Here is a 27,534-nt window from a genome sequence, read left to right on the forward strand (position 1 = left end):
GCTGGTGAGCGCATTGATTTCATTTTACTGGCTACAATCATTTTCCTACTCTTAATCACAATTAATAATTATTATTATTAATAAAACCGTCTGAGTTTCCAGAAAACAACATTTATTTTGATTGTGCTATCTTTGGCATCTAAACAATGTGTACAGTGCAAATCTGGAGCAATACAGCCCATGGACTGTGCAGGCAGAACTACAAGCAACTCCCCATCGTATGAGAAACAGAGGGTTATAATGACCATCGTTCATTGAGCAAAAATGAGCATTGAATGCTGGGATGGTCAACAATGCATCATGGGTGCATGTGCAGACACAATGCATTATGGGTGCATGTGCAGGCTATTTAAAAAAAAAAAAAAAAAAAAAAAAAAAAAGAAGCTCCTTCCGCTCTTGCTCATCTCTTTGCAAGAGGGTTTTCTCAGTACAGTATATGTAAACCACACAAGGGGTCTTCCCTCCCATAATGGATCACACAGGGCTGCAAAAACTACCAATGCGAAGGGGGGGAATCATAAACAGCACACCACACAATGTCAACATACTCCTTTCCTCTCCACAAACGTTTTTCACACAGTCTATACAAGAGAGCAATGATAGAACAAAACATATAAAATTATAAAAATGGTTTCCATTGCCAGACTGCTTGCCCTGCCTACTGCTTCTGTACGTAGCACATCATGGGTATTGTATATAGTGCTTTGAGAGGTGGAGCATATTTAAAGTGACACTGTCACAACAAACATCACATGCGCATTGAGCAGTGAACCTAAATGTATCTACACACTGCATGAATACTCCGCTCCATATATTCGGGGTCATTCAGGGTTCTGCACAATAAAGGTTTTATTTTATTTGGTGTATCCATTAGAACTGCACTATTTGTTTAGGTCATAGCTATTTACATGTTGATGTTGGAGTCCACATAATCTTACTTCCAAACTCCGGGGCGCCCACCCCGGGCTGAAACCCTCTTTATGACTTTAGCTTGGGCAGGGCGTCGCTGAGATGGGAGCACCTAAAAAAAAATTTAAAAAAAATAAAGAATAGACCATTAGATGGGAGACACACAAATGGGGGTCCAGATAAGAGACATTTAAAATTAATTATTTCATCATTACATACCTCTTTCTTTACTGCTCCATGAACTTTAGGAACTGGTTTCTTTGGAGGATTGTCATCAGACCTGTAGAGAAAAGACGGTGGGTGAAGGCAGAATCAGATATAAGACAGGAAGTGTGAGTGATGGGTGAGAATTCTGAAATGACAGACTGAAATGTTTAGTACCTTGGCTGCTGGTTGGTTCTGTTCTGCAAGAACTGACAAAGCTCAGCCATGTCTGTATTGGGATAAGAGGCATCTGTTTAGAGAGAGTGACATAAGATTAATAGAATTATTGGGAAAGTTCACTTTGGGAAATGGTCACACTAAGACCCACTGCTTCACTATAGGCATGCTGACCCGAAAGAAAAATATAAACGCAAGTGGTTTAGTAAAGCACTTTTACTCTAAAACTCCAAGGTCACTCTGAAACAGCAATCAACACTATAGGGTCAGGAACACAAACCTGTTTTTATGATTCTATATATAGTGTTAAAAAGACTATCGAACCTCCCTTGCCCCTCTTAATATAGTAAAGTCTTACCTTAATTCCAGTCTGCTGCTGCTGGCTCTGCTCCTTCTTTCTCCTTGGTTGAGATCATCAAATCCAATAGCATTGGAAGGCTATTGCGCTATATGCACAGTAATAACCCACGCCAATTAGTGTCTCCTTGTCATGATGCATTGAATCACCATGCAGACCGTGGAGACACTGAACGGCAGTGCTGCACACTGTACAGCACAGACCCAGCAAGCACCTCAAGCACCTCTAGTGGCCGTTTGAGTGGCTGCCACTAGAGTTGTTACGATGCAGCAATGTAAACACTGCTTTTTCTCTGAAAAGCCTGCAGAGACAGGCTATAGATAGCAGAACAACTACATTAATGGTTCTGGTGACTATAGTGTCCCTTTCAAGTTTACTGGTCTGTAGTTTTCAGGCCATCTCTATCCTGACCATAGCTCAACCCGGAGTCCACATGCATGCATAAAAAGACAACATTTTCCTACCTGGGTGAGTTTCGGAGGACTTGCTTTCAAGTTCGTCACTGAAGGGATCCCCCGGAGTTCGATCAAGTAACTGATTGTAATTAAAAAAACTGCAATTACTCACTCTCGTTAACCAGTGCAGCTAGACATTAATACATGGGAGCCCAACAAACAGAAGACACTAAGATTAATGATCTAATGATTACCCAACACCTTACACAACTACTGGAATCGGTCCGATACAAATAACATTGGGAATATTTTGATTCGGAGAAAACCACGGCCAGAGACAGGAGCTAAAATGTTACTCTAAGCACCATAACTACTTTATCTTACTGGAGTGGTCCTGATGCAAAGACCCTTTTACTGCAACCATCAATTTAATGGACAGATACAAATTAAAGGAAGACTCCAAACATCATAACCACTACAGTCCATTATAGTGGTTATAGTATCAGGAATATATCCTGCTTCTAGTCTTCTCCTTTACAAGAATTCAATTAAATTTTTGCTCCAACTATCATGACCACTTTGTCGTCCTGGTGTTAGGAGTCTGGATGTGCAGTGTCGCTGTTTGAAACACTACATATCCAGAGTTATTTGCACTTGTGTGCTGGGGCTAGTTGCACCCTGGTATTTTGCCCGGCACTGGATTAATGTGAGTATTAATGTGAGTATAAAAAAAATTTAAAACACTCTGATAACCAAATGGTTAATTGTTATGTTGATTGCCAGGACATGTGCATGCCCCGTGACGCTAACTGATTACAGAAAACAGTGTGGCTCACCATTCGGATGTAGTACTGAAGTAGGGGGTTAGGGGACAGTTGCTCTGTGTTTGCGTTCATGTTTTGAGGTGTCTCCAGGCTGCGGACATTTGATTTCCCATACTTGGATGATGGCTCCTCCTGGAAGGGGTGCTCTGGAGAGATTTGGGTGCTAGTTTCAGAGACTATGAGACAGAATAGGATGGAAAATATATGAATGAAAATAACAGAAAACAAAATTCTCTTGATCGCACCTCCTGTTGCTAAAATAGCACCCCCTGCATATATCTCACATGCTCTTGCTCATTAGTGCTGCCCCCTGCTATCTATTCTTAAATAAATAATCACCATCAATCCCTCTGGAAAATTAACCCTGTAACTGCCATCCCAGCTCCAGGTTCCATTAGGGCTTACACAAACTATGTCCATGTCCAGAGCTCTTTGGGCTCTGGGCGCACAGGTTTATGAATTGTACACTGAATACGCGTGTAATCGCTGTTTGTTAATGTTTTGATGGAGAGTCTTGTTCGGATTTCAGCATAAAAAGCAATTATGCGCCAATCTGCTGAAAGTGGAGAAATTAGCAGAAGCATTCCGATGGTATCTATGGCGACTGCTCCACATTAAGCATTTTACCCTAGAGTTGCTCATTGTACTGACCCTCCGATGTTATCCTGAAACATTCATCTATTCAATAAAAATGTTTTTAGGAGCTGTGATCCTCAGTATCTTTTGTAGAAGAAAGAAGAAAAAAACAAAACACAAATACAATAAAAACCTAACAAACAATGGCATAACATTAAATAAAACAAAAAACAAAAACCCCACCACTGCCTGGTAAATTTATAGTAAAAGTATTTTTTGGTGTATAGTACAAAGCATTTAACTAGGAATAAGCACAATTAAAGTCCCAGTAAAAAGGTGATTTTACAGTCCATATAAAATAAAAAAATGCAAAAACAAAACATTTTAAGATAACACTAGACTGGGTGATTATTTTCCCCAAGTAATTTACTGTTGCAATTGGTGGACATGTTTATATTCTTACAGTGCTTCAATACTTCTAAAGAGGGTTAAAAGGTCTTAAACGTGGACTTGGTCTTAAAAGCATATCATTATAAAGTTTTTGATGTATTTATCCCTACTGCATAGTGAAACACATACATAGAAATATAATTTGTGTGTCTCTTGATGAAGGAGGCACTTACCTGTTCCAATTGTAGCTCGATCAGGAATTGGTTCCAGAGGGTAGAATCCCATGTGGCTACTAAAGCTTTGACTCAGTTCCTCCATTTGCATAGGATAGAAGTCCTCTTCTGGGTCTGTAACCTGGACTCTTGGCTGGTGGGTCCTCTCCTCTCGGTGGCCGTAGTTCATGCTTTGTTGCCAGTTGGAACCTTGGACAGAATGTTTTGAAATAGGTCCCTCAACATTTCGCTGAGTGGCCCAAGTATGACCGGAGTCTTTTTGGGAATTAACAAGCCCAAGCTGGCTGCTGATCTTACTGAACAGAGTAAGGTCCACTGCAGAGTGGAAATCGTTATGCTTAATGTCAGTTTCTAGCCTTGGCTGGCTTGTCAGTTGGCTGTTTACCACAGATTGCGTATTGCAGGTACGGATTGGTCTATTACCAAAACCTTCAAAGTCACCTGTTTCCATAAAATTCAGAGGCTGGTTAAACCTCTTCATGTAGTCAGTGTGAAAAATATTTTGACTAGGTGTCCTTCGCTGCTGATTGTCTATTATGGATTGATTAGTAGTCTCATCCGAATGGCTTTTTATTGTGGCATTTTGGACAAGATTGTCTCTCTTTATCAATGATTTTCCTTTAACACCAAAGAGTTGGCTAGTTTCAGCTTTGATCTGGCTAGTATCTAATATGGATTGGCTCCTGGACAACACTTGCTGATCACTTCCACTGTTGCCCAGCATGTTTTGGCTTCTGAACGGATCACTCCCTAAGAATGTGAAATGTGTGTCGTTCAAGGGACTACTCCCAATCAAGTATTGGCTTCTGTTTTCCACGGTCTGATTGTGCTTAAGTGGGTCTAGGCTATCACATTCAGTCACATGCCTACTACCCATCATCTGTTGGCTTTCACAACTGCTTTCTTCCAAATGTTGGCTTCTGCTATCACCAAGACGACTACCTCCTAATAGCGATCGACTGCTGCCGTTTTTGATATGGCTACCATCCATTGCTTGTGAGCTGCTGGTCTCCTGGACAGTGCCAGTAGTATTATTTTTGAAGAGATTCACTGCTCCCATGCTGTGACCTTCTTGGTCCTTAGCCTCTTCTTGTTTTCCACTTTTGTTTAGTAGGTATGGACGCCACTGTGTCTCTGAATCTTTACACAAAGATGTCTGGAGGGGTACAGCTAGTGATGGGCAGATGTCTGAGCTTTCAGAAAATGTCTGTAATATGGAGCAAAAAATGACACAAAAAGGGTGATATTTTCAGTCTAAGAGAGTGATGAACAGATACCAAGAAGTGAGCTATTGATGCCATCAGGCTGAAGAAAAAAAAAAAAAAAAGCTCTCTCTAATGATAGATCTATTTCTTTCACAGTCATTCCTCTTGTTCTCACCTTGGCAGAAAGCACTCTGAGTGCCTGACTCCAGTGGCTCTTCATAACCTCCTGCAACTGTATTAGCATCTCTGCTCTCTCACTCTCTAGCCGACGAAGCGCTGCAGACAGCTCCCGCGTCCGATCTTCTGAGTGAGACAGCCTGGGAGAGAGAGAGATAAAACGAGATTGGAGCGATGACGTCACTGAATAGAAAAATTAATTCCATATATCAAATAACGCCAACAAGTATCAGGTGTAGAATGCCCAGTCACTCCAATAAACAACTCAGACTTACTTTAGCTCGTACTCCATGATGGCATCCTTGTGGCGTCTTTCCCGCTCTTGCAGATCTGTCTTGAAGTCGGACAGCTGGCTGGATAATTCTCGCTCATGCTGGGAGGTGAGCTCCAGTAATTGTCGCCTTAAAGTATTAATAAGTAAACAAAAAAAACTTTCAAAACATTGCTGTTCAATAAACTAAACAAGTGTCTCTTCAAGCAACAAGACCCAGGCCATTTCATACCTGTGTTGTTCCCTTACTGCACATAGGTGTCGAGCACTCTCCTCATGAACTGCACTCACTTTCTCAGTGATCACTTCTTCTAAGCGTATTTTGTGTTCACTCTCAATCCGCACTCTCTCAGACTCGCTGCGAGCCTGGTGGAACACAAGAGATAATTAAGACAATTGATAACACCAATGGAAAGGAGTTAGAATAAGGTAGCCAGTGCAACTTTGCGGTGAGGGACAGGGAGAAGCCGAGGTTGGGTAAAATCAGGTGGTGAAGGATGCATTTGAGATGTTGGCAAATATTTAGGAGATTGTGGTAAATTGCCAAGAAAATAAAATCAAACGGGTTGCAAATTGTGTCCACATTTTAAACACGAACTGTGGCCATAGCCGAATAGGACAATTTTTCCAAGTCAGATTTTTTAGGTCTAAATTGTTCAGTTTTGTTTTTTAGTTCATTATAATTCAATGTTTAGTTAATTTATTTAAATGTATTTTTGTCTGACTGAGCTTGATGGCTGACAGTACCAATGTATGCCCTTCTTTTCTTATCATGTTTAGTCAGAGCATGGCAATACTACATATCATTTATATTCCCAAAAATTTGACAGGAGTATACAACTGCCCTGAGTCGCAAACCTTTCACACTCAGCCTGGTTTATTGAATCCAGATTTGTCATCATTGTAACTAAATTATGGAAACTTTATAAACCGATCCTCTCTCTGGCAGCATATCGGAGGATAAAAAATAAATTCATAACCTTGCATTATTTAATATAAAAAGATTCTAAGCAATATAGCCTTGTTGTGCATCATTCTGCAATGTACACGTTAATACCTCCTTTTTGTGCTTATCTTGGCTTACCCTTGCTGCATGGAAGCTACCATCTAGACCAGACGGATTGCTTATCCTTCACAAATCCTTTACCTCTTACTGTTAACAAATCCTGATGTCATGAGCAAGTGCCGGATGTCTCAAACATGCATTCTGAGACAATATTTCTGACAATCATCGATCCAATATGTGGTGCCACTAGCCAGACTTAAAGATGGCTGCTCTACAGAGGTGATGGCTTACATATAATCTTATATTCTATAGACTGTAAGCTCGTTTGAGCAGGGTCCTCTTCAACCTATTGTTCCTGTAAGTTTTCTTGTAATTGTCCTATTTATTGTTACATGTCAAAATATGGTAAAGCGCTACGGAATCTGTTGGCGCTATATAAATGGCAATAATAATAATATTCTATAAAAATATTTGAAGACAATGTTCCTTTGAGGTGTGCCCAAAATGATCTACCTGAATCCATCAGAAAAGATAAACTATTACTTGAGTTATTCATTTTTTTAATATACTGAATTTTCAATGTAAATATTTAAAAAATATTAACGTTTCACTCTGACATCACAGCTGCTGCTGGAAAAGCACACAGGAAATTTCATGTCAGCTTTCATTTCCATTGACCTCTGATACAATGTCATTGGTGGTGGTATAAGTGTGAGCAAAGCTGCCTTGCAAGCATTTGACCAGAGTTCGTTTTCCGGCCAACGCAAGAGAACCCTTTTTTTCACCCGTTTTTACGACACAGTAGTCAGCAAACATTTACGCTCCTCTTTAACACCTAGAGAAACAGGGCTTTTGTTGCTGAATCAACAACAGTTTTTAAAAATTTATTTCAGGAAGTATTACTTTACTGAGAGGGTAGTGGATGCACGGAATAGCCTTCCAGTTGAAGTGGTAGAGGTTAACACAGTAAAGGAGTTTAAGCATGCGTGGGATAGGCATAAGACTATCCTAACTATAAGATAATGCCAGGGACTAATGAAAGTATTTATAAATTTGGGCAGACTAGATGGGCCGAATGGTTATTATCTGCCGTCACACTATGTTTCTATGCTGCTCGTTATTCCATTGTAAGTGACATTTCCCATTTCCCTGCATTTCCATATTATCAAAAAAAAACAAAAAAAACCTCAAAAAAATGCTATGTACCAACAACGTCTTTATACCAGAGGTTCATGTGAAATGTACAATTAGCATGAAATTACCGGTGTTCCTTCTGAGGAAGCAGTTGTGATGTTTCATTAAATAGATACAAATATAAAAAACAAACAAAAAAGCATGAATATAGCCAGGATCTATACCTACAAACTATATTATAAAACACATTAACACCATATGCTAAGGGATAATGAAAGAAGTGCAAATTGTTGCGGTTTGCGGTCACCTTCTCCAGGTTTAGCTCCATCTGTAGAGTGTCTATCTCCCGGTGCGATGTCTGCAAGTCACGCTCTAACCGGACAATATCGCCCTGCAGGGAGGAGAGGGCCAGCTGCAATTCCTGGCACTTCTGATACTCCTGCTGAGCCAGAGCCTGTGGGAGAAAAACCAGCTGAGACAAAGAGAGAAGCGAAGAGGGCAAGCATGCTGTGCAACTGGGCTTCCTGGGAGATGGAACAATCACGGGAGAGAAATATTAGAAGAAAAGTGCCAGAACAAGGCAGCACATTTTTCAGCTGGAACAGTAATGTGAGGGAATGCTAATTTAAAAAGAAATGGTAGTCTATGATCTGTCACGGTGTTTGTTAAAGTAAGATATAAAGATCAATGGAGCAGAAACTGGGGAAACTGCCTGTTGCTGCTCCCCCATTAGCACTTCACACCCGGCGTGCTCTAGAAATACCCTCCTAGGTTTCTGTATTGTAGTGACTAAACCCATACTCCACACCCTTTCTGCTGCAAGCTGAGTTCTCACTCACCCTCTCATTTTCCACTTCTCTCCTTTTCTCCTCCTGCAGTTTTTCACATTGTTCCTGCAGCTCCCTCTCCCTAGACTCCCAATCGTTGAGCTGCTTCGCTATCTGAAGTTTTAGGATCTCCATCTCCCTCCTTTCTTCCACCAAAGTCTTTTCTTCAATCTCTCGCTCTGCCTGGAGCTTCGTAACCAGCATTGTCTTCTCATCAACCTGTTTGGGAGAAGGAGCCACAGTGTGTGATGGGTTAAAGGGTCAGTACTAGGTAAAGTGACTTCATGTGTTAAAGGCCTATGTAAAGTGATCAGATGGCACATTTAGTGAGTTACAGAGTCAGTTCTATGTAAAGTGATTAGAGGACAGTGACACGTTCAGTGAATTATAAGGTCAGTTCCATGTAAAGTGATGTAAAGACCTGTTTAATGGGATAGAATAAGGGGAGGCCAGGAGAAGTAGATCCCTAGCTGATGCAGAACTACCTTATGGTTGGTAAAGCAACTGGAGCGTTATAGCTTTGCAGCAGTTAGAGATCTGTCTTTTGAGTTAAAGGGACAGTGACATGTTTAATGGATTAAAGGGACAGTCCCCATGTTGTGGCAGCCTACCCGCTAGTAGCTTGGGTGTTTCCTGTTTGTGATTATAGCCCGTGTGAATAAAGCTCAAAGAATATAGCCTGTATCGCTGTTCCATGCAAATACTTTTATACATGGGACCCCAGCAGGGGATCACCAGGAAAACAATAGACATTGTTCAACATCCGTGCCTGTCCAGACACCTTGGCACCTGTACACATTCTCACAATAAAATAGGGTTCCTGTGCCACAATCCCCAATCGAATGCCATCCCTGAGAAGCTCTTTCTCAGGTGCCAACGCCGTCCAAAAGCACTCTGATTGGAGGTGTCTAGCCCGATTTAGCTGAAAGTAAAGTTTTGACTGGGCTGCTAAATAGGAAATCCCGATCACCTAAAATGATGGCGCTTTCCGTCGGTATATGGAACTCCCTCAAATCCTTGGTATCGTTCCATGCCTCACAACCTTCTCTATCACCCCTCGGTAACTCTAGGACCAAGAGTGCCCTCGACAAAGCTTTACAGGGCTGCGGCAACTCCATGATCAGATCAGGAGTTTCAGAGGGTTTGTGTTCTTGCTCCAGGTCAGTATAGTTCTTTTAGAGGGAAGTGGTGGTTAGGAGACATGTACCAGTGCTGGGTGACTGGGTGGTCTGTCACATGTAGAGTGAACCAACGACAATAACATGTTCAATGATAAAAGGGTCAGTCCCAAATAATGTGACCTAATGACAGTGACATGTTCAATGGGTTAAAGGGACAGTCCCGTATAGCTGAAAGGGACATGCTTTATAGGTAAAGGGTAAAGTCCTATAACTAGTGACATTTAATGATGAGTAGAAACCAGAACCATCCAAATCCCAGTGCAATCAGTAGTAGACACTCTCCCTGTCCTGTTACCTGGCTTTGCAGCACTCTTTGCTCCTCAGCTGCTGTCTGTTCCACTTTGGCCAAAGCTTCTAATGCCTGTGTCAGCTCTTGCCGCACCTCTACCAGGACCTGTGGGTAACAGGTTGTGTGAGAAAAGACAGGACAGAATGGGTGCCGACAAGCCTGACAGACGTGGGTATCCAAGTGAGCTCACCTCCTGGTCTCTCAGTCTGGCTCGCTCAGTCTCCTGTTTCTCCTCTTGCAGCTGCATCACCATCTCCTCTCTCTTCTTCTCCTGCTGTTTCCATCCTCCCACCACCACAGCCAGAGTCTGCAGAAAAGGACACATAATATCACATTTACTGCACAGCCAAGAAAACACAGAACTAGCTCAATGAGACAATAACCAGAAACTCTCAGAACATCATACACACGACAGGCTGCTTGTGTAATTCAGATTCTCCATTGAATACCCCACATTTGAAGGCAATACTTGCCGCCATTTTAAGTATGCAAACTTGGGTTCCCATGATTCCCCTCTTGCAATTACAGTGAGCTGCAGGCTTTCATAAGTTTGCTAGAGAAACGCTTTATTGGCATCAGTGAGGAGTCAGCTTGGCAGTGTGGGCCAGGTGTTACTCATAGGAGTCCATATTGATGACATTATGGATTTAAAACTAACAAACAAGTCAAAGCGTGCAAATTACCCAATGTCATTACGGGCCGCAGTGGCAGACATCACCTTCAAAACATGAAGGAAAAAGCAGAAAAAGCAGAAAATCCAACTGTTTCTCAATTTATGACTCTCTGAAAGCTTAGTTGACAGATCCTCAAAATAAATAAAAAGGAACAGGACAGTTATAATCATTTTATACGGGAAACACTTGAGTGTGCATAACTGCACTTGTTAATGTACTTTGGAGTTTTCTGCCAACGAGTGATTTACCTTTTCTATGAATAGATAGGCTAACTATGACACTCACCTACTAGAACCATACTGCTCTCCAGCCAATCAAAGACCTCATTAAGAAGTCTAAATCACATGACATGACTAGACACGCCTCCTTCCTTGCAGTACATCAGTAGACTCTGAGTGAGTGTGCTAATGTGTGTACATACAAACAGGGCAGATGTACAGGATGTTTTTTTTATACACAAACAGTGGGGTAAGATACTGGTGGAACCATGCCATTGACTGGAGGTGCTCTAAAGTAGGCTTGTCACCTGATCCAGCTGCTGAATCATCGTGTCCTTTCTTCGGTCTGCTGTCACAGACACGGTCAGTCGCTGCTGCAACTCCAACATTTCATTCTGCAGGTTCTGAATGTGACGTTCAAGGTGCTAAAAAAGAGAATGGCAGAAGGTGTAACAGCGCCCCCTAATGTCCCTCCCCCCCTCTTTTTTTTCTGTCGTAGGATTGTCTGTAATTAGCAGAGAGCTGAACGGGTTTAATGAAAGCTCTCACCACGTGATGTAATAATGAGATTACAGCACAGCGGATTAGCGGCTGATCCAGAGTCATGACAGATGACTGCAAGAGCCAGATAAAAGGGGGGTCTGGGAGATGTAGGAGAGAACAGGAGCAAAGTCATAGAAACATGGACAGATATGGATGCTGATCTCGCTAAACCAGGACCCGAAATTGACCAGAAAATTGAGGTTTTAGACTAAAACTGACAAACTGGAATAATTCTTGAGCACAGAAATGTATACAGCTCATATATTTTTGGTCAATTCCCCACAATCCCAGGGTTAGAGGAAAAAGAAAAAAAAAGTATAACAGAAGAGAAAATAAGATATATCAGTTTGTACAGGTTTCAACAGCATAACAAAAAAAAACAAAAAACATCAGCTAAAGCAAGTGAATCCCACAATGCAATGCCATATACGCTGAGCGAGCGAAAACACACAGGGTGCTTTACTAACTCCAATTTCACATTTTAGGCCAAAGAAGCCAAATTGAAAACTTTGCTGGACTGGAGAATTTTTTCCCACTTCTGCCATTTTGGTCTAAAATCTGAAATCCACACTTTGGTTTCGTGTCTGCCAGGATTATTCACCAGTCTTCCGATATGGAAACATTAATTTTCTATCTAACCTGTAGACCTTGTCATAAACACAACATTTTCTAATATTAAAGTAAACGTCAACCAAATGGACAGAACCGCAGAGATGAGAAACAGAAAAAAAAAAGTCAGCTGCATGGTTTTCCCATCTTTCTTACATATCTATGATATATTGAAGAGCAGCCGTGTGGGCGGACAGTACAGTGAGTGTGGTGACAGCCATAGAGCGGAGGAAAGCCGACAAAGGCTTCTATTTACAGGCAGAGAGGTTTATGGGAAATGCTTATCTTTAGCCTTTAGGTTTCAGGAAGCCTTCACTTGGTACTAGAAAGGGCATGCTACTGGTTTATCCTCATCTGTACTTTTTCTGCTTGAGGTTTTCAGCCAATCAGGGTACAGATTGCATTAGAATAGAGCAGCTAAAAGGTTTTTTTTCTTCAGTCTTTTCCTGCACCTCTCATTTCCTGCTTTCTACAAAATTCGGCAGGGAACAGGCAAGCTACGCAAGTTTAAAATATATAATGAATGTTAAAGGACAAAATATTACACAACAACTGTGCCCTAAACGGCCATTAAAATGTCTTTATATACAGGCAAGGAGTAAACAAGTACACAGAAAATAGGAAATAGAGGAAGAGTATTTATAGGGACGAGAGTACCTTACGTCGAGTGGTCTCCCTCTCTAGCGCATCTCTCAGCTGCAGGTCAGGGAGAGAGGGGGCCGCATTGTACAGCGTTGAGTAACGTGGGAAGAGTGCCTCCAGACCAGAAAGCGACAGAGCAGGGGACAGTGGACGCTGGCTAGGAAAGAACATAGATTGTCATTACAAAAAGCAAACTCGTTTAAACCTGCTCTGCATTAAAAAAAAAAACACTCAGGAGATCCCCGATACCATGGATTACTATGTCCCTTCCCATTCTATCACATCATGTATGGCAGGTTCAGGGTTAATACATGTTCCCTTTAATAATTATTATGGGCGGGGGGGGGGGGGGGGGGGGGGGGGGACGGGACACAAAGCATTTAATTATTTATTTTTAATATCAATTTAATTATTTAAAAGAGAAAACTGTTTGGGTATTAAGGATTTAATACGGCGTATTTAGGAAACCAAACAGGACCATATAAATTTACCAGCTGGCTCCAGTTGTGCCTAATTCAGGATAATTCGGATAAGGATAAATGTATCGACAAACCTACAAAATATTAGGACCAAATTGCCCTGAAGAGCTATATTCTATGTCTAATACTTTTACAGTTGAGAGTGGAATATTGTATAATATGCCAGGAGCCATCTTACTTCATACCCTGCAGCCCCAGAGATGGGTATCTCTAACTCAAACCAACATAGCTTTCTAGATCACTACAATGAGAATGGTACCCAGCCCTGTAAGCAGAATGGCTCACTGAGATTGCTGCAAGGGTTGAGGAAACATGGAATTCACTACAGGAAGAACATGCCGGATCAAAGAGCAAAGGATCAGACCAGATTCTAGGCTGCTTATAGGAAATGTATTTAGATACACATGTTGACCACAAGGAGGCATCAGCATGAAAAGGAACTCATTCATTAACTCCTTAATAACCAAATCATTTTAATGCGATCCTCAAGCAGAGAGCTTGAGCTGTTAATGAGTATATTTAAATAGACCCTCCAGGGTGGAGTTTGTGTCCCATTTCTTAATGGATTGTATTGATAATTTACTAAAAATGTCATGACCTAGTCCTATAGTGTTGCAGTGTCCTTCATGTTTTCCTGGATATACATTGTTATTTCATTATGGTGATGGCCAGCACATGAAAACTGTTGCCATACAATAAGTGGACTTCACATGCCGCAGGACTCCTGATGTTCTACCTGCAGTATTTGGATTATGTATACTACCGGTCAGCACTTTTCATGTGCTGTCCGACAATATGGAACAAGGAAAATGTACTGGAACTTGAAATCCTAAAAGCCTGTGTTTTGACAGTTTTAGTTTATTTAGTAAACAGGTGAGTGCCCACCAATGTGGCATCAATCCCACTATAAAAGATATTTCCCAGTTCTCAAAACAGACACTCACGGTAATCACAAACTAGTAAATGGGCAGCTATTGCTGTCTGGCTGTTAAGAAAATACTACTAGAGAGATAATTAATTCTATTTTCTTGTTTTTGGAATGGAGCTCAGTGAGTGTCCGATTCATTGTGGCCGGTTAGCTCAGTTGGTTAGAGCGTGGTGCTAATAACGCCAAGGTCGCGGGTTCGATCCCCGTACGGGCCAGCTAAGTTTTGCTTTGGCCTGCTACTGGTTTAAAAGAGTGTACTATCCAGTTACTTACTAAAGTAAGAATTCTCAGGAAAACAAATAGAACTTCACATTTTAGACAAAACAGCCAAAGTGCAGAAACTTTCTTTAAGTCACCTAAACTTTTACTTTGGTTAATCTGGACTTAAAGCGGCACTGTCATGTCAAACTTGCCTTTCCCCAATCAATTCCTCTTCTCTCCCTCTCTCAGGATCTGTTATTCATTTCTTCCTGTCTGCTCTAGTTTTCTTTAAAACTTAAGAAAAAGTAGGGACTAGTTCTCTTATGGAGGTTTCCTACGCAGTGACCAGCGGAGGAGCAAAGTGTGCTTGGTTTCCGGTGGTCACAGCAATTTTCCCACAATCCTTACCTTTCCTCCCTGTTCCCCCGATTTTTTTAGTGTCGGGTTTTTTCTTTTTCGTCAGGAATTTTTTTTTTGGGCGCTCAGGTTTTTTATTTTAAAGTTCGACGGGTATGATGGCTTTTTATTTGGCCATTTTTGCGGCTGAAAAATGAAGATTTTATAAAAAAAAGAAGACGTCAAATTTAAAATTTAATAAACGTCAAGTTTAATTTTTCTTTACAGGTTAGTTATTTTATTCCCCCCTTACTATTTTTAGTAAGGGGGCTGGGGCCAGGGGGGCAGGACAGTAGGTCCCCCCCTCCCACCATTCTTATATAGGGCCCCCAACCACCGCTCAGGGGTGGGGGCCAGGGGGGACACACAGTAGGTTTCCCCCTTACTGTTTTTTAGAGCCCCCACCCACCGCTCAGGGGTGGGGGCCGGGGGGAGGACAGTAGGTCTCCCCCCCCCACATTCCTATCTAGGGCCCCCACCCACCGCTCAGGGCTGGGGTGGCCAGGGGGAGGACAATAGGTCTTCACCCCCTTATTGTTATTTAGGGCCCCCACTCGCCGTGCAGGCTGCTCACTGTTTAGTAGGCATTTGGGAGATTTTAATCTCCCTTATACTATTATGGGGGTCATATTGACCCCCCTAAAGTGAGGGGGGACATGGGGGGCTTAGGAAGTGGCGGGGAGCACAGCTCCCTGCCGCTTCTATCTTTACATATTACATGGAGGGAGCTGTGCTCCGGTACCTCCCTCCTTGTAATAAACTGAACGAACAAACAAACACTGATATTCAGTGTTAGTTTGTTCGTCTGAAATTCCTAGTCATTCATTCGTCTTTCTGCCGAATGAATGAATAGATGAAATTCCAGTTCGCATGTCCAAGTGTTTAATTGGGCATGTGCAGGAATCTCATTGCTATCTAGTGTGGGCAGATGACGTGTTCCACAGAGACTTCCTCTACCCACACAAAGATGGCGGTGCCCTGAATATAGATCGGGGCAGAAAAACATAAATTTTACTTACCGTAAATTTCTTTTTCCTGAAGATTAGAGGCAGTGCTTATACCACAGGGATATCCAATCTGGAGGGAAAAAACAGGCAGGCAAATCTCCAAACATTTAAACCCTCCCCTAATTACCTCCTTTCCCATAAGTAGCAGCTCCTCCTGATCATACCCAGAAAATACATAAGCCAAATAGCTGCAAAATTACTGAGTTTATTAGAAAAAAGGGGCGGGAATGTAGCACTGCCTCTAATCTTCAGGAAAAAGAAATTTACGGTAAGTAAAATTTATGTTTTTCCCTTCAGATTAGAGGCAGTGCTTATACCACAGGGATATAATAAAGCAGATCCTGAGGGCGGGTTCATTTCACTACAGCTTGAAGCACCTTGCGCCCAAAAGCAGCATCCTCCGAGGCCAGTATGTCCAACTTGTAGTGTCTCGAGAAAGTATGGAGAGAGGACCAAGTAGCAGCCGAACAAATCTGAGAGGGAGATGCAGCTGCTCGGAGAGCCCAAGACGTCGAAACCGCTCTAGTAGAGTGGGCCTTTATAGGGCCTGGATGTTCCATGCCATTCTTGGAATAAGCCAACAGAATACAATCCTTCAGCCATCTAGCCAGAGAACTCTTCGAAACCTTCATGCCTTTCCTAGTGCCTCTGAATAGGACAAAAAGACTATTATCCTTCCTGAAGGATTCCGTAGATTTTAGGTATTGTAACAGACATCTCTTTACGTCTAGGCAGTGAAATTTGCTTTCCAAGGCATTAGATGGATTCTGACAAAAAGTCGGTAAGACTACTTCCTGGTTGACGTTCGAAACCGAAAAAACTTTAGGTATAAAAGAAGGATCGAGCTTTAGAACCACCTTGTCCTGATGGAAAACTAAAAAAGGAAAATTCGCCCGAAGAGCTTGAATCTCACAAATTCTTTTAGCTGATGTAATAGCCACCAAAAAGACAGTTTTTAACGAAATAATCTTCAGGGAAGTTTCCTCCAATGGTTCAAAGGGCGGCTCACAAAGCGCTGAAAGAACCAAGTTAAGATCCCAGGGAGGATAGGTTTCCCTAACATAGGGCACCAAACGAGTTAGAGCTCTGAAGAACCTCGAAATCAGAATATTAGAGGCCAAGCATCTGAGGGAGAAGAAACTGATAGCAGAAACCTGCAATTTCAATGAAGCAGGTTTAAGACCTTTAGCAAATCCCATCTGAAGGAAACTTAGAATCTTCTGGATGGATGCGGAAACAGGGTTGATTTTAAATCTACAACACCACTGACAGAATATCTTCCAAATTCTAGCGTAGATCTTTGAAGTAGATTCCTTGTTAGTTGCCAACAGGATATTTATCACTTCAGTATCCAGACCGTTGCTCTCTAGAATCTGGCGTTCAGAAACCAGGCCGTCAAATGGAATCTTCGAAGGGTCGGCAGAGGCACCATGGCGTCCTCTAGTATTTCTCTTGAAAGTGGGAGCTTCCAAAATGTGGCCCCTGGAAAATTCAGGAGAACCGAGAACCAACTTCTTCTTGGCCACCATGGAAGGATAAGGATAATACGTACACTTTCCAGTCTTACTTTTTGAAGTATTCTGGGAATAAGCACTACTGGCGGAAAGGCATAAGCCAGATTGAACTTCCATGGAACTGACAGGGCATCTATGATATCCGGCCTGTCTGTTGGATTTAGGGATGCAAAACGTCTTGTCTTCCTGTTCATTCTGGAAGCCATCAGATCTATCTCCGGAACACCGAAGCGGTCTGTGATGAACTTGAAAGTTCTGCATGACAGGGACCAATCTGCTTGTTTCAAATGATGCCTGCTCAGGGCATCTGCCACCACATTGAATTTCCCTAAAATGTGAACTGCTGAAATTGACATCAGGTGCACTTCTGACCACAGCATGATCATTGAACAAAGGCTTTCTAACTTTGTTGATCTCGTACCTCCCTGTCTGTTCAAATATGCCACTGTCGTTCGATTGTCTGAGCGGATTTGAATATGTCGATCTTTGATAAGCATCTGAAATGCCAAGAGTGCCATCCACACGGCCTTTAATTCCCTGAAGTTCGAGGAATTTTTCATATCCTTCTCTTGCCAGGACCCCTGCTTCTTGATGTCTCCCAGATGGGCCCCCCAGCCCAGGGCAGAGGCGTCTGTCGTAATTATAGTGAAGGACTTCATCCGGAATGAGAGACCCTCGTGCAGGAATCGAGAAGATGTCCACCACTGCAGACTTCTCAAAGTTAGCTTGTTGAACCTCATAAGCCCATCCAGGCCGAGTTCCTGTCGATTCCAGACTTGCAGAATGTTTCTTTGTAGAGGTCTCATTCTGGATTTTGCCCAACCGACTGCCGGGATTGAGGCTGTAAACAGACCCAGTAAGCCCATGGCTTCTCTGATTGAAAACACAATTTTTCTTCTGAGATTCCGAATTAATCGCTTGATTTTTAGTTTCTTCTCTTCTGGCAGGAATATCTTCATTGCGATAGAATCCAAAATCAGACCCAGGAACTGGATCCTTTGAACTGGCACTAGTTCCGATTTGTTGAAATTTATTAGCCAGCCATGCTTTTCTAGCGATTCTATCGCTGTCCCCAGGTCTAGCTGTAGTTGACCTTGGGACTCTGCAATCAACAGCCAGTCGTCCAAATATGGAATGACAGAGATGCCCATACCTCTTAGAAAAGCTGAAACGACTACTAGCAGCTTTGTGAATACCCTGGGTGCTGATGACAGGCCGAAAGGTAATGCTCTGAATTGGTAATGTTTGATTACTGATCGGCAGCACACAGCGAACCTTAGAAGACTTTTGCTGGATTCTGCTATGGGCACATGAAGATAGGCATCTTTTAAATCCAGGGACGCAAACCAACTTTTTGGATGAATAAGCAGAGTAGCGGACTTTATTGTTTCCATGAGGAACTTCTTTTTGATAATCCACCTGTTTACGGCTTTTAGATCTAAAATGGGTCTGAACGAACCATCTGGCTTTGGAACCAAGAAAAGTCTTGAATAGGTGCCCCGAAAACTTTCCTTGATAGGAACTTCTTCCACCACTCTTTTCAGTAATAGAGTCGATACTTCTCGCATTAGAGAGAGTTCCATCTCTAGAGAATGAACCTCGGAACATAGAAACATTTCCATTGGGGCTTGTGACAATTCTAGAGCGTATCCGTGTTTTATCACTGTGAGAACCCAGCGATCTGATGTTGTTCCTTTCCAGTGCTCTAGGAAGTGACTCAGCCTTCCACCCACAGGCCTGGCGTCATAACTTTTTATTTCTTCTGTCAGAAAATCTTTCCTTCTTCCTATAATCAAAGGTTTTTTTATGCTGACCCCTGAAATAGTTTCTACGAAAGGAACTTCTAAATGAGGGAAGCGACTCCGCTTTACGTCTTCTAAACTGCTTCTTAAATGATTCTGGTAAAGCTTTCCTTCCTTCCTTCATCTGTTTTAACAATTCATCCAGTTTTGAACCAAAAAGTCTTCCTGGTTCAAAGGATAGGTCACACAGTGAATTCTTAGATGCTGTATCTGCTGACCAATTTTTGAGCCAAAGCGCTCTTCTGGCGACTGTTGAAGTACCTATATTCTTGGCCGAAATTTTTAGGCTTTCTGCAGACGCATCTACCAAAAAATCCGATGCCATCCTGATATTCTTTAATAGCTTTACCGGGTCTTCCTTAGTTTCTCCCGTATAAACTTTTTCAAGTTCTTCCAACCAAAGTCTTTGGGCCTTGGCAACAGATGACCCCGAAATCAAAGCTTTAGCTTGGGCTGCAGAAGATAAGAACAACTTTTTTAAGGAGGAGTCAATGCGTTTGTCCATGACATCCTTGAGCCCGCTTGTGTCTCCAATCGGTAAAGTAGTTTTCTTAGAGATTTGAGCAATAGGAACGTCCACTACAGGGACCGTATCCAGCTTACAGTCTTGCTCCGATGCTAAGGAAAAAAAGAGTTTTAAAATGTCTAGACAGAAACGGCTTGTGACTAGGGAATTTCCACTCTTTTAAAATCAATTCCTTAATCTGTGGGAGAAAAGGAAATACTTTGGACTTTTTCCCTGTTTCCTCAATTCCAAAAATGCACTGCACTTCTTTAATCAATTTCCCAATTGCTTCATCTGGGAAGGCAAACTCCTCGTCTGAAGAATCACTACCTGAAATTTCCTCATACTCAGAACCACTAGTTACTGAACTAGTATCAGAAGCTTCCCAAGATCTTAGTCTTTTCTTAGCATGTTTTACAACTTGCGAATCTTGGGCAACCGAGGCCTGGACTGACTGTAATGCAGCCGACTGCATATCCACAAATGTTTGCTGCATACTTTGTTGCAACCAGCTGAGGAAAGTAGACATTTCTGTTCTTTTTGCTTCCTCTGAAGCTTCTTTAGAACACACTGAGCAAAGTTTCTTTTTGTAACCATCTGGCATAGGTTGGCTACACACAGAGCAGATTAAATGCTTGGCTTTAGATGAACATTTCCCCTTTTCAGCAACAAATTTTCCGGATTAGACATACTGAAAAGAGAAAACAAAAAAGGGAAAACAATCAAAATTTTTCTCCTTATCGATTCAGGCTAGGACCCATTTAATTAAAAACTTAATCAGTCTTACCTTAAATGGGCTGAGAGTGTGTTGGAGGGCATGTGAGATAACACTCTTTACAACCGATCTGAGAGCTCCTGGCAAACAGAGGTTGCTGCTGGTAAATGCTCATATAAGTCCTGAAACCAAAGAGAACGCCCAGTTCAAATTTGGCGCCTGAATCAAGGTTCGCATTGCGCATGCGCATAGCGCTCCGCGACTCCCTAGTGGAACGCAACGCAACCTGTGTGTGCGTTCCACCGCAGGACTTCCCAGCCGACGCACGCCTGCGTCCTTCGTCAGACCGGCACCTGGCACGGCATTAGACGGCAACATAAAACTTGAGGGACCACGCCGTCCGGCGTGTTAAAGGCTACTTACCCGGACATGAAGGAAGCAGTGCCCCCAGAGCCTCAGCCCTTCTCACCTGCTTCCTGGAGAACCTCCTGTCTAACCTCCCCTGCCGGAGGCAGGCAAAGAACTGGGTATGATCAGGAGGAGCTGCTACTTATGGGAAAGGAGGTAATTAGGGGAGGGGTTAAAATGTTTGGAGATTTGCCTGCCTGTTTTTTCCCTCCAGATTGGATATCCCTGTGGTATAAGCACTGCCTCTAATCTGAAGGGAAAATAAAGATTAAAAATAGGTAATCTGAGGGGCTCAGGGGCATTTGGGGGTCAGTTAGATGTAGTGGAGGCGGGAGGGGGGTTAAAAAAAATTTGGCCATAACAGTGCCGCTTTAAATCTGACTTTCACTTTGGATTCTATCCTTTCTAAATAACCTTGTTAGCAATTCTCGGTAACTAACTAAAAGAAGAGCAGTAGGCAGAAACATTCCAGAGGGTTCCATGTTTATTGCTCAACCTTTAGAAAATTGCTTTTGATAGATCAAAGAACATAGAGAGATAATAGGTTAACCCAACACCGGCCTTTATCTTGCCTGGTGATAAAGCTGGATGAGCACGTTGCAAAATATTGTCAATAAATCTCAGTGTTGCCAAATTAAGACATGGCTGATCTATTACAAAACATGTTTTAGTGGGAACCCGTGAAGGGTTTAAAAGATAAATTTAAAAAAAATGCTAGATTGGCAAGTGTAGTGTGACAGAGCTGCTTTACATAGCTCTAACACTGGTAAATAGAATTTATCCATGTTGAGAATGCTATAGTTTTCAGTGCAAGCCGAACAGACAGTATGGCTGACTTAGAGAATTTTTCCAGTGCAGCTATTCTGACCTTAAATTTGAAATTCACTTTGAATCTTCAATCAACTGATCTACCCTGTAAGGCATTAGATTACTCAAAGGAACTAACCCTCTATCACTGCTAATTTCTGTTAGTCCAATAAAAATAAATACAAAGTATTAAAAGGAACCATTATTATCCATTGTATAACTCTGGAAGAAAAAAAAGAATATTGCATTTCTTACCGCATCCAGCTCTCACACACACAAACTTCAATCAATACCCATCCGTTACCCATACTGCATGCATCGTGTGACAGATATTTGCCTAATGTATAGCACAGTTATACAACCACGTTATTATTTATATGCACCAACTTATTCCGCAGCGCAGGACACACACACACACAATTGATCACAAGGTGGCAGTGTAACTTACTTAAGCAATGTACTTGTGCTGTCACTCCGATCATCTTCTCTTTTATCTATCAATGTACCTACAAGTGAAAGATTAGGATTAGGTAAAAGAGACAGCTATAGAAATGGACTCTTCCTTTCTCTCTTTTCATACGAGGCATTACACCATCACTCACCGTGTGATGTCCCAGGATTGTTCACACTCAGCATGTTCTGTAGGTGATATCTCAGGGATTCCATTTGTGAAATGTATTGGGATTCCTCCTGCTAGGATTAGATAGACATTATTTATGACATAAAGATCTCCGAGGCGGATTCTTTAGGGGGCAAACCCCGGTCCCATCTTAGCAAACTCACCACATACTAACCGAAGGACCCACACTAATCTCATACCCATCTCATGTTCCTCTAAATCCTCCTTCAATACTGCCCTCTGGAACGCACGCTCTGTTTGCAATTTAACTAAATCCACTGCTGTCCATGACTTCTTCATCTCTTGTTCAATAAATTCACTAGCCTTAACAGAAACCTGGCTCTCCCCCTCTGACACTTCTACCCCTGCATCTTTGTCCTTCGGTGGTCTCCAACTTACCCACAACCCAAGAAACTCTGAATGTAAAGGTGGTGGTGCTGGGTTTCTCCTCTCCCCTCACTGCTCCTTTAAACCTCTACCCACCCCACCCCTTCCCTCTCTTTCCCGTCATTTGAAATACATTCAATTCGCCTTTTCAAACCCTTCTCTGCTAACATTGCTGTTATTTATCGTCCCCCTGGGTCCCCTCTTCTCTTCCTTGACCACTTTGCTGCCTGGCTACCCTATTTCCTCCCTTCTAATATTCCATCCCTAATTCTCGGGGACTTCAATATTCCTATTAACCCACCTTTAACCTCTGCAGCCTCTAAACTATTTTCAATTACTTCCTCCCTCGGGCTATCACAGTGGGCTAATTCTCCCACCCATGTAGCTGGCAATACCCTTGACCTAATCTTCTCTTATGCATGTACAGTATCTTATATCTGCAACACTCCATTTCCTCTCTCTGATCACCACCTTTTATCATTTGCTCTCGTGTACCCCCTCAACCAACAACCTCAGCCTAACCCCCCTGAACTCAGGAGGGACCTTAATTCTCTTGATCTCCAACAGTTGTCAGCTGATATTGATTCACAACTGCTGTCCATCCCTTCCCTCTCCTGTCCCTCACTGGCCATCTCCGCATATAACACTACCCTCACCTCTGCCTTGAACGCTGCAGCACCACTCGAAACCAGCACCTCGAGGAGGACCCGCCCTCAACCGTGGCATACTAAATCAACACGCTACCTGCAAAGATGCTCAGGTTGTGCTGAACGCTCCTAGAGGAAGTCTCGCATCCAGTCAGACTTTCTCCATTATAGATTCATATTGTGTTCATACAGCGCAGCCCTTGCCCTTGCCAAACAGTCCTACTTTTCCTCTGTCATTAGTTCATGCTCCCGCAATTTAATTCTCTTCTTCGCCCTGCTGTGGCCACCCCCCAAACTAACCTTACTGCTGATAACTTTGCATGTTACTTTACTGACAAGATTGAACAGCTAAGGAAAGAATTCTCCCCTCCTTGCCATTCTGTTTCTCAACCACACATTGATCATGCCTTTCCTACCCTTCAGACATTCTCCCTGGCTACTGACCAAGAGGTGGCTGCTCTTCTCTTTTCCTCTCGCCCTACCACTTGCCTGCTCAATCCTGTCCCATCTCACCTTATTAGATCTCTCTCCACTTGTCTCATGCCTTCCTTAACGCACATCTTCAACTGCTCTCTCTCTTCTGGCATTGTCCCTGCTGACCTTAAATATGCCACTGTAGTACCTATACTAAAAAAAAACATCCCTTGACCCGATCACCCCCTCTAACTATCGTCCCATATCCCTGCTCCCTTTTTCCTCAAAGCCTCTGGAAAGACTTGTCTTTACCCATGTGTCTCATTTCCTCAATTCCAACTCTCTCCTTGACCCTCTTCAATCTGGCTTCCGCCCTCTCCACTCTACTGAGACTGCCCTTATCAAAGTTACTAACGACCTAATCGTAGCTAAATCCAAAGGCCACTACTCCATACTAATTCTTCTCTCTGCAGCCTTTGACACCGTTGATCATGCTCTCCTTCTTCAAACTCTTCAATCACTCGGTCTCTGTGACTCTGTCCTCTCGTGGTTTTTCTCTTTTCTCTCCCAACGCTCATTTTCTAATGATACCTCCTCCCCTCGTCCTGTCTCGGTTGGAGTCCCCCCCCTTCTATTTTCTCTTTATACTGTCTCTCTTAGCAAACTTATTACCTCTTTTGGATTCCACTACCACCTGTACACTGATGACACCCAGTTATATCTCTCCTCCCCAGACCTCTCTCCTGCCGTCCTGCAACATGTCACTGCTTGCCTTTCTTCCATCTCTGACTGGATGTCCTCCCACTTTCTGAAACTCAATCTCTCTAAAACTGAGCTCATTTTCTTTCCTCCTCCTAATACTGATCCTCCTCTTCCACTCTCCCTTCAAGTTTGTGGTACCCACATCAGTCCATCCTTGCAAGCGTGCGGTCTTGGCGTCATACTTAATTCTGGCCTCACCTTGGAGCCTCACATCCAGCATGTTGCCAACATGCCATCTTAAAAACATAGCCTGCATCCGCCCCTTTCTTACACAAGATGCTACTAAGACATGCTGTCTATGCTCTAGTAATTTCCCGCATGGATTACTGTAACCCTCTCCTGATCGGTCTTCCCAAAAGCCGTACTGCACCGCTACAGTCCATAATGAACGCCGCTGCCAGATTGATTTTCCTCTCTAGTCGGTTCTCTCACACCTCACCCCTCTGCAAGGCCTTACATTGGCTTCCTGTATGCTATAGGAGTCAATTCAAGGTACTAATTCACAACTATAAAGCACTGAACAACTCTAGCCCCTCATATCTCCTCACAGATCCATAGGTATGTCCCTTCTCAGTCTCTCCGCTCTGCCCGTGGCCACCTCCTGTCCATTGTCTGCACCCATACAGCCAACTCACGCTTGCAGAACTTCTCGCGGGCGGCTCCCTTCCTATGGAATAGCCTGCCTACCGCCATCAGACTCTACCCTAGGCTTGCATCTTTTAAGAAGTGCCTTAAAACCCATCTCTTTAAGAAAGCTTATGGCCTCCCAGACTAACCCCTATCTCACATATCTGTCTCTTGCTCTCTCCTAAAGGGCAGCCCACCTTATTTGACTGCAAACTCCTGTCCTAATGTGTTTTACACCCCACCTCCTATAGAATGTAAGCTCGATTGAGCAGGGTCCTCTTCAACCTATTGTTCCCGTAAGTTTTTTGTAATTGTCCTATTATCCCCCTCTTATAATATTGTAAAGCGCTAGGGAATCTGTTGGCGCTATATAAATGGCAATAATAATAATAATAATAATAATAATAATAATAGGTGTGCCTTGCTGAAGCACCAGGGAGTTGCATTAAAGGAACACTATAGGGTCAGGAACGCAAACATGTATACCTGATCCTATAATGTTAACACCACCATCTAGCCCTCCACTAAATATAGTAAAATCAGACCTTTATTACGGTCTGCTGGTGCTGGATTTGCCCATGATCTGCCTCTGGGGCTGACATAATCAGAGGTGTTGATCTAAGTAGAACACAATGCTTGCTAGGAATGCACTGGATTGGCTAAGCTTGTCAAGGAGGCAGATCACAGGCGCAGAGTCAGCACAAGCCAAACACAGCCCTGAACAATAAGTCTCTCTTTATAGAGATGCATGAGGAAAGTTCAGTGTCTCCATGCAGAATGTGGAGACACCAAATGTTATTGCTGCACTTCCCCAGGAAGCACCTCTAGCAGCCATCTGAGGAGTGGACAGTGGAGTTATCACTAGGCTGTAATGTAAACACAGCATTTTCGCTGAAAAGACAGTGTCTATTGCAAAAAGTCTGAAGGGAATGATTCTACTAACCAGAACAAATGCAATAAGTTGTAGTTGTTCTGGTGATTATAGTCTCCCTTTAAAGCAGGGGTGGGGAACCTTCGGCCCGCCAGATGTTTTGGACTATATTTCCCATAATGCAGGACACATTGTACTATGGAAAACCCCCTTCTCCACCTTGCGTTGTGCAGCTAATTCACCAGGCTCCGCGTTCGGGTCTGGGCTTTGGTTACTTTTATGGATGGCCATTGTCTTTCTTCCCCTGTCTCCGCCTTGCAAAGCATCAAGGGAGATGTAGTCCAAAACATCTGGAAGGCCGAAGGTTCCCCAGCCCTGCTTTAAAGGAACGTTGTGCGTTAGGAACCCAAAAGTGTATTGCTAATGTGAGTGTACTAATCACCCTGAATGGATTAAAAAGATATTTTACAAACTTATTATCCCACACCATGCTGACACCATCTAACTGAAAATAGTTTCACTTGGCTACAAAGCTTTATTCCTAACACTAAAGTATCCCTCTGCTATCCATGAAAGGGATTAAATATTCCGCTAAACACTTACCCGATTCCAGCGCCAATGTCCCTTGGAGGAACCTAACGCACATCCATATCCTTATAGTAAAGCATTGAATCAATGCTTTCCTATGGGGTTTTGAAAGGCGCTGGATGTCCTCATGCAGAACGTGGTTTGTCCAGCATCATTTCATAGAATCAAACTCCATGAAACTACAAGAAGTGCCTCTAGTGGCTGTCTTAACACTCCAATGTTTGCAGCTGCAGGGCTAAGGGGACAGGGACACTGCACCCAGACCACTTCAGTGGGTGAAGTGGTATAGTTGCCTATAGGGTCCCTTTAAGCCATGCCTGTCAGCTTCAATAATTCTCTAAAAGCAATAGATGACCAGATAATTATAGGAGTTGCAATTCAGAAATATTTCAGGGGTCAGCATTTGAGATGCCTGATTTAAAGGAACACTACAAGCACCATAGTGTGGAAGTGGTGAAACTGTTTCAGTTTCTCCAGCGACTTATACAACAATGATAGTGTATCTTTTGCATGGAACAGAAAAAGAGAATGTTTACAACATGGAGCGGAAAAAAAATAAATAGACAGACCTTACTTTAAAGTGGCACTGTCACTGAAATTCTCTTTCCATAAATCAGTTTAACAAAGCATTTCCAACAAATTAATATTATTTATATCTAATCAAGTTATATTACAGCACCTCTGTTTTTTGAAATGTTTACACAATGTCCCTGCAGTTTCACTGTCTAATTCTCAGCAATTTATTACCGTATATACTCGAGTATAAGCCGAGTTTTTCAGCCCATTTTTTGGGCTGAAAAACCCCAACTCGGCTTATACTCGAGTCAGAGTCTGTATTATGGCAATTTGCATTGCCATAATACAGACTGGGGGGAGAGGGGGGCTGGCAGAGCTGTACTTACCTTTCCTGCAGCTCCTGTCAGCTCTCTCCTCCTCCGCCGGTCCGTTCAGCACCTCGGTCAGCTCCCAGTGTAAATCTCGCGAGAGCCGCGGCTCTCGCGAGATTTACACTGGG

General features: G+C 42.8%; 1 protein-coding gene and 1 non-coding gene across 2 annotated transcripts in view; one reads left to right on the forward strand and one right to left on the reverse strand.

Annotated features, from left to right (window-relative positions):
- Positions 1-365: 365 nt before the first annotated feature.
- CNTROB (centrobin, centriole duplication and spindle assembly protein) overlaps positions 366-27,534 on the reverse strand; it is a 36,740-nt gene continuing 9,571 nt past the window's right edge. Inside the window, exons 3-19 of the mRNA XM_063446392.1 lie at positions 22,207-22,294; positions 22,053-22,110; positions 12,858-12,999; positions 11,357-11,473; positions 10,347-10,463; positions 10,163-10,261; positions 8,699-8,905; positions 8,167-8,313; positions 5,952-6,085; positions 5,724-5,849; positions 5,447-5,588; positions 4,067-5,273; positions 2,880-3,043; positions 2,113-2,182; positions 1,291-1,363; positions 1,129-1,189; positions 366-1,021 (exon numbers count right to left, since the gene is read on the reverse strand). Of these exons, the coding sequence (XP_063302462.1) occupies positions 935-1,021; positions 1,129-1,189; positions 1,291-1,363; positions 2,113-2,182; positions 2,880-3,043; positions 4,067-5,273; positions 5,447-5,588; positions 5,724-5,849; positions 5,952-6,085; positions 8,167-8,313; positions 8,699-8,905; positions 10,163-10,261; positions 10,347-10,463; positions 11,357-11,473; positions 12,858-12,999; positions 22,053-22,110; positions 22,207-22,294 (3,039 nt within the window). The 3' untranslated portion in view covers positions 366-934. The remainder of the gene's footprint in view (positions 1,022-1,128; positions 1,190-1,290; positions 1,364-2,112; positions 2,183-2,879; positions 3,044-4,066; positions 5,274-5,446; positions 5,589-5,723; positions 5,850-5,951; positions 6,086-8,166; positions 8,314-8,698; positions 8,906-10,162; positions 10,262-10,346; positions 10,464-11,356; positions 11,474-12,857; positions 13,000-22,052; positions 22,111-22,206; positions 22,295-27,534) is intronic.
- TRNAI-AAU (transfer RNA isoleucine (anticodon AAU)) lies at positions 14,391-14,464 on the forward strand. Its single transcript has one exon. It is a non-coding gene; the product is annotated as a tRNA-Ile (tRNA).

The sequence above is a fragment of the Pelobates fuscus genome, chromosome 3 (assembly GCF_036172605.1).
Source record: "Pelobates fuscus isolate aPelFus1 chromosome 3, aPelFus1.pri, whole genome shotgun sequence".
In the NCBI taxonomy this organism is placed as follows: domain Eukaryota; kingdom Metazoa; phylum Chordata; class Amphibia; order Anura; family Pelobatidae; genus Pelobates; species Pelobates fuscus.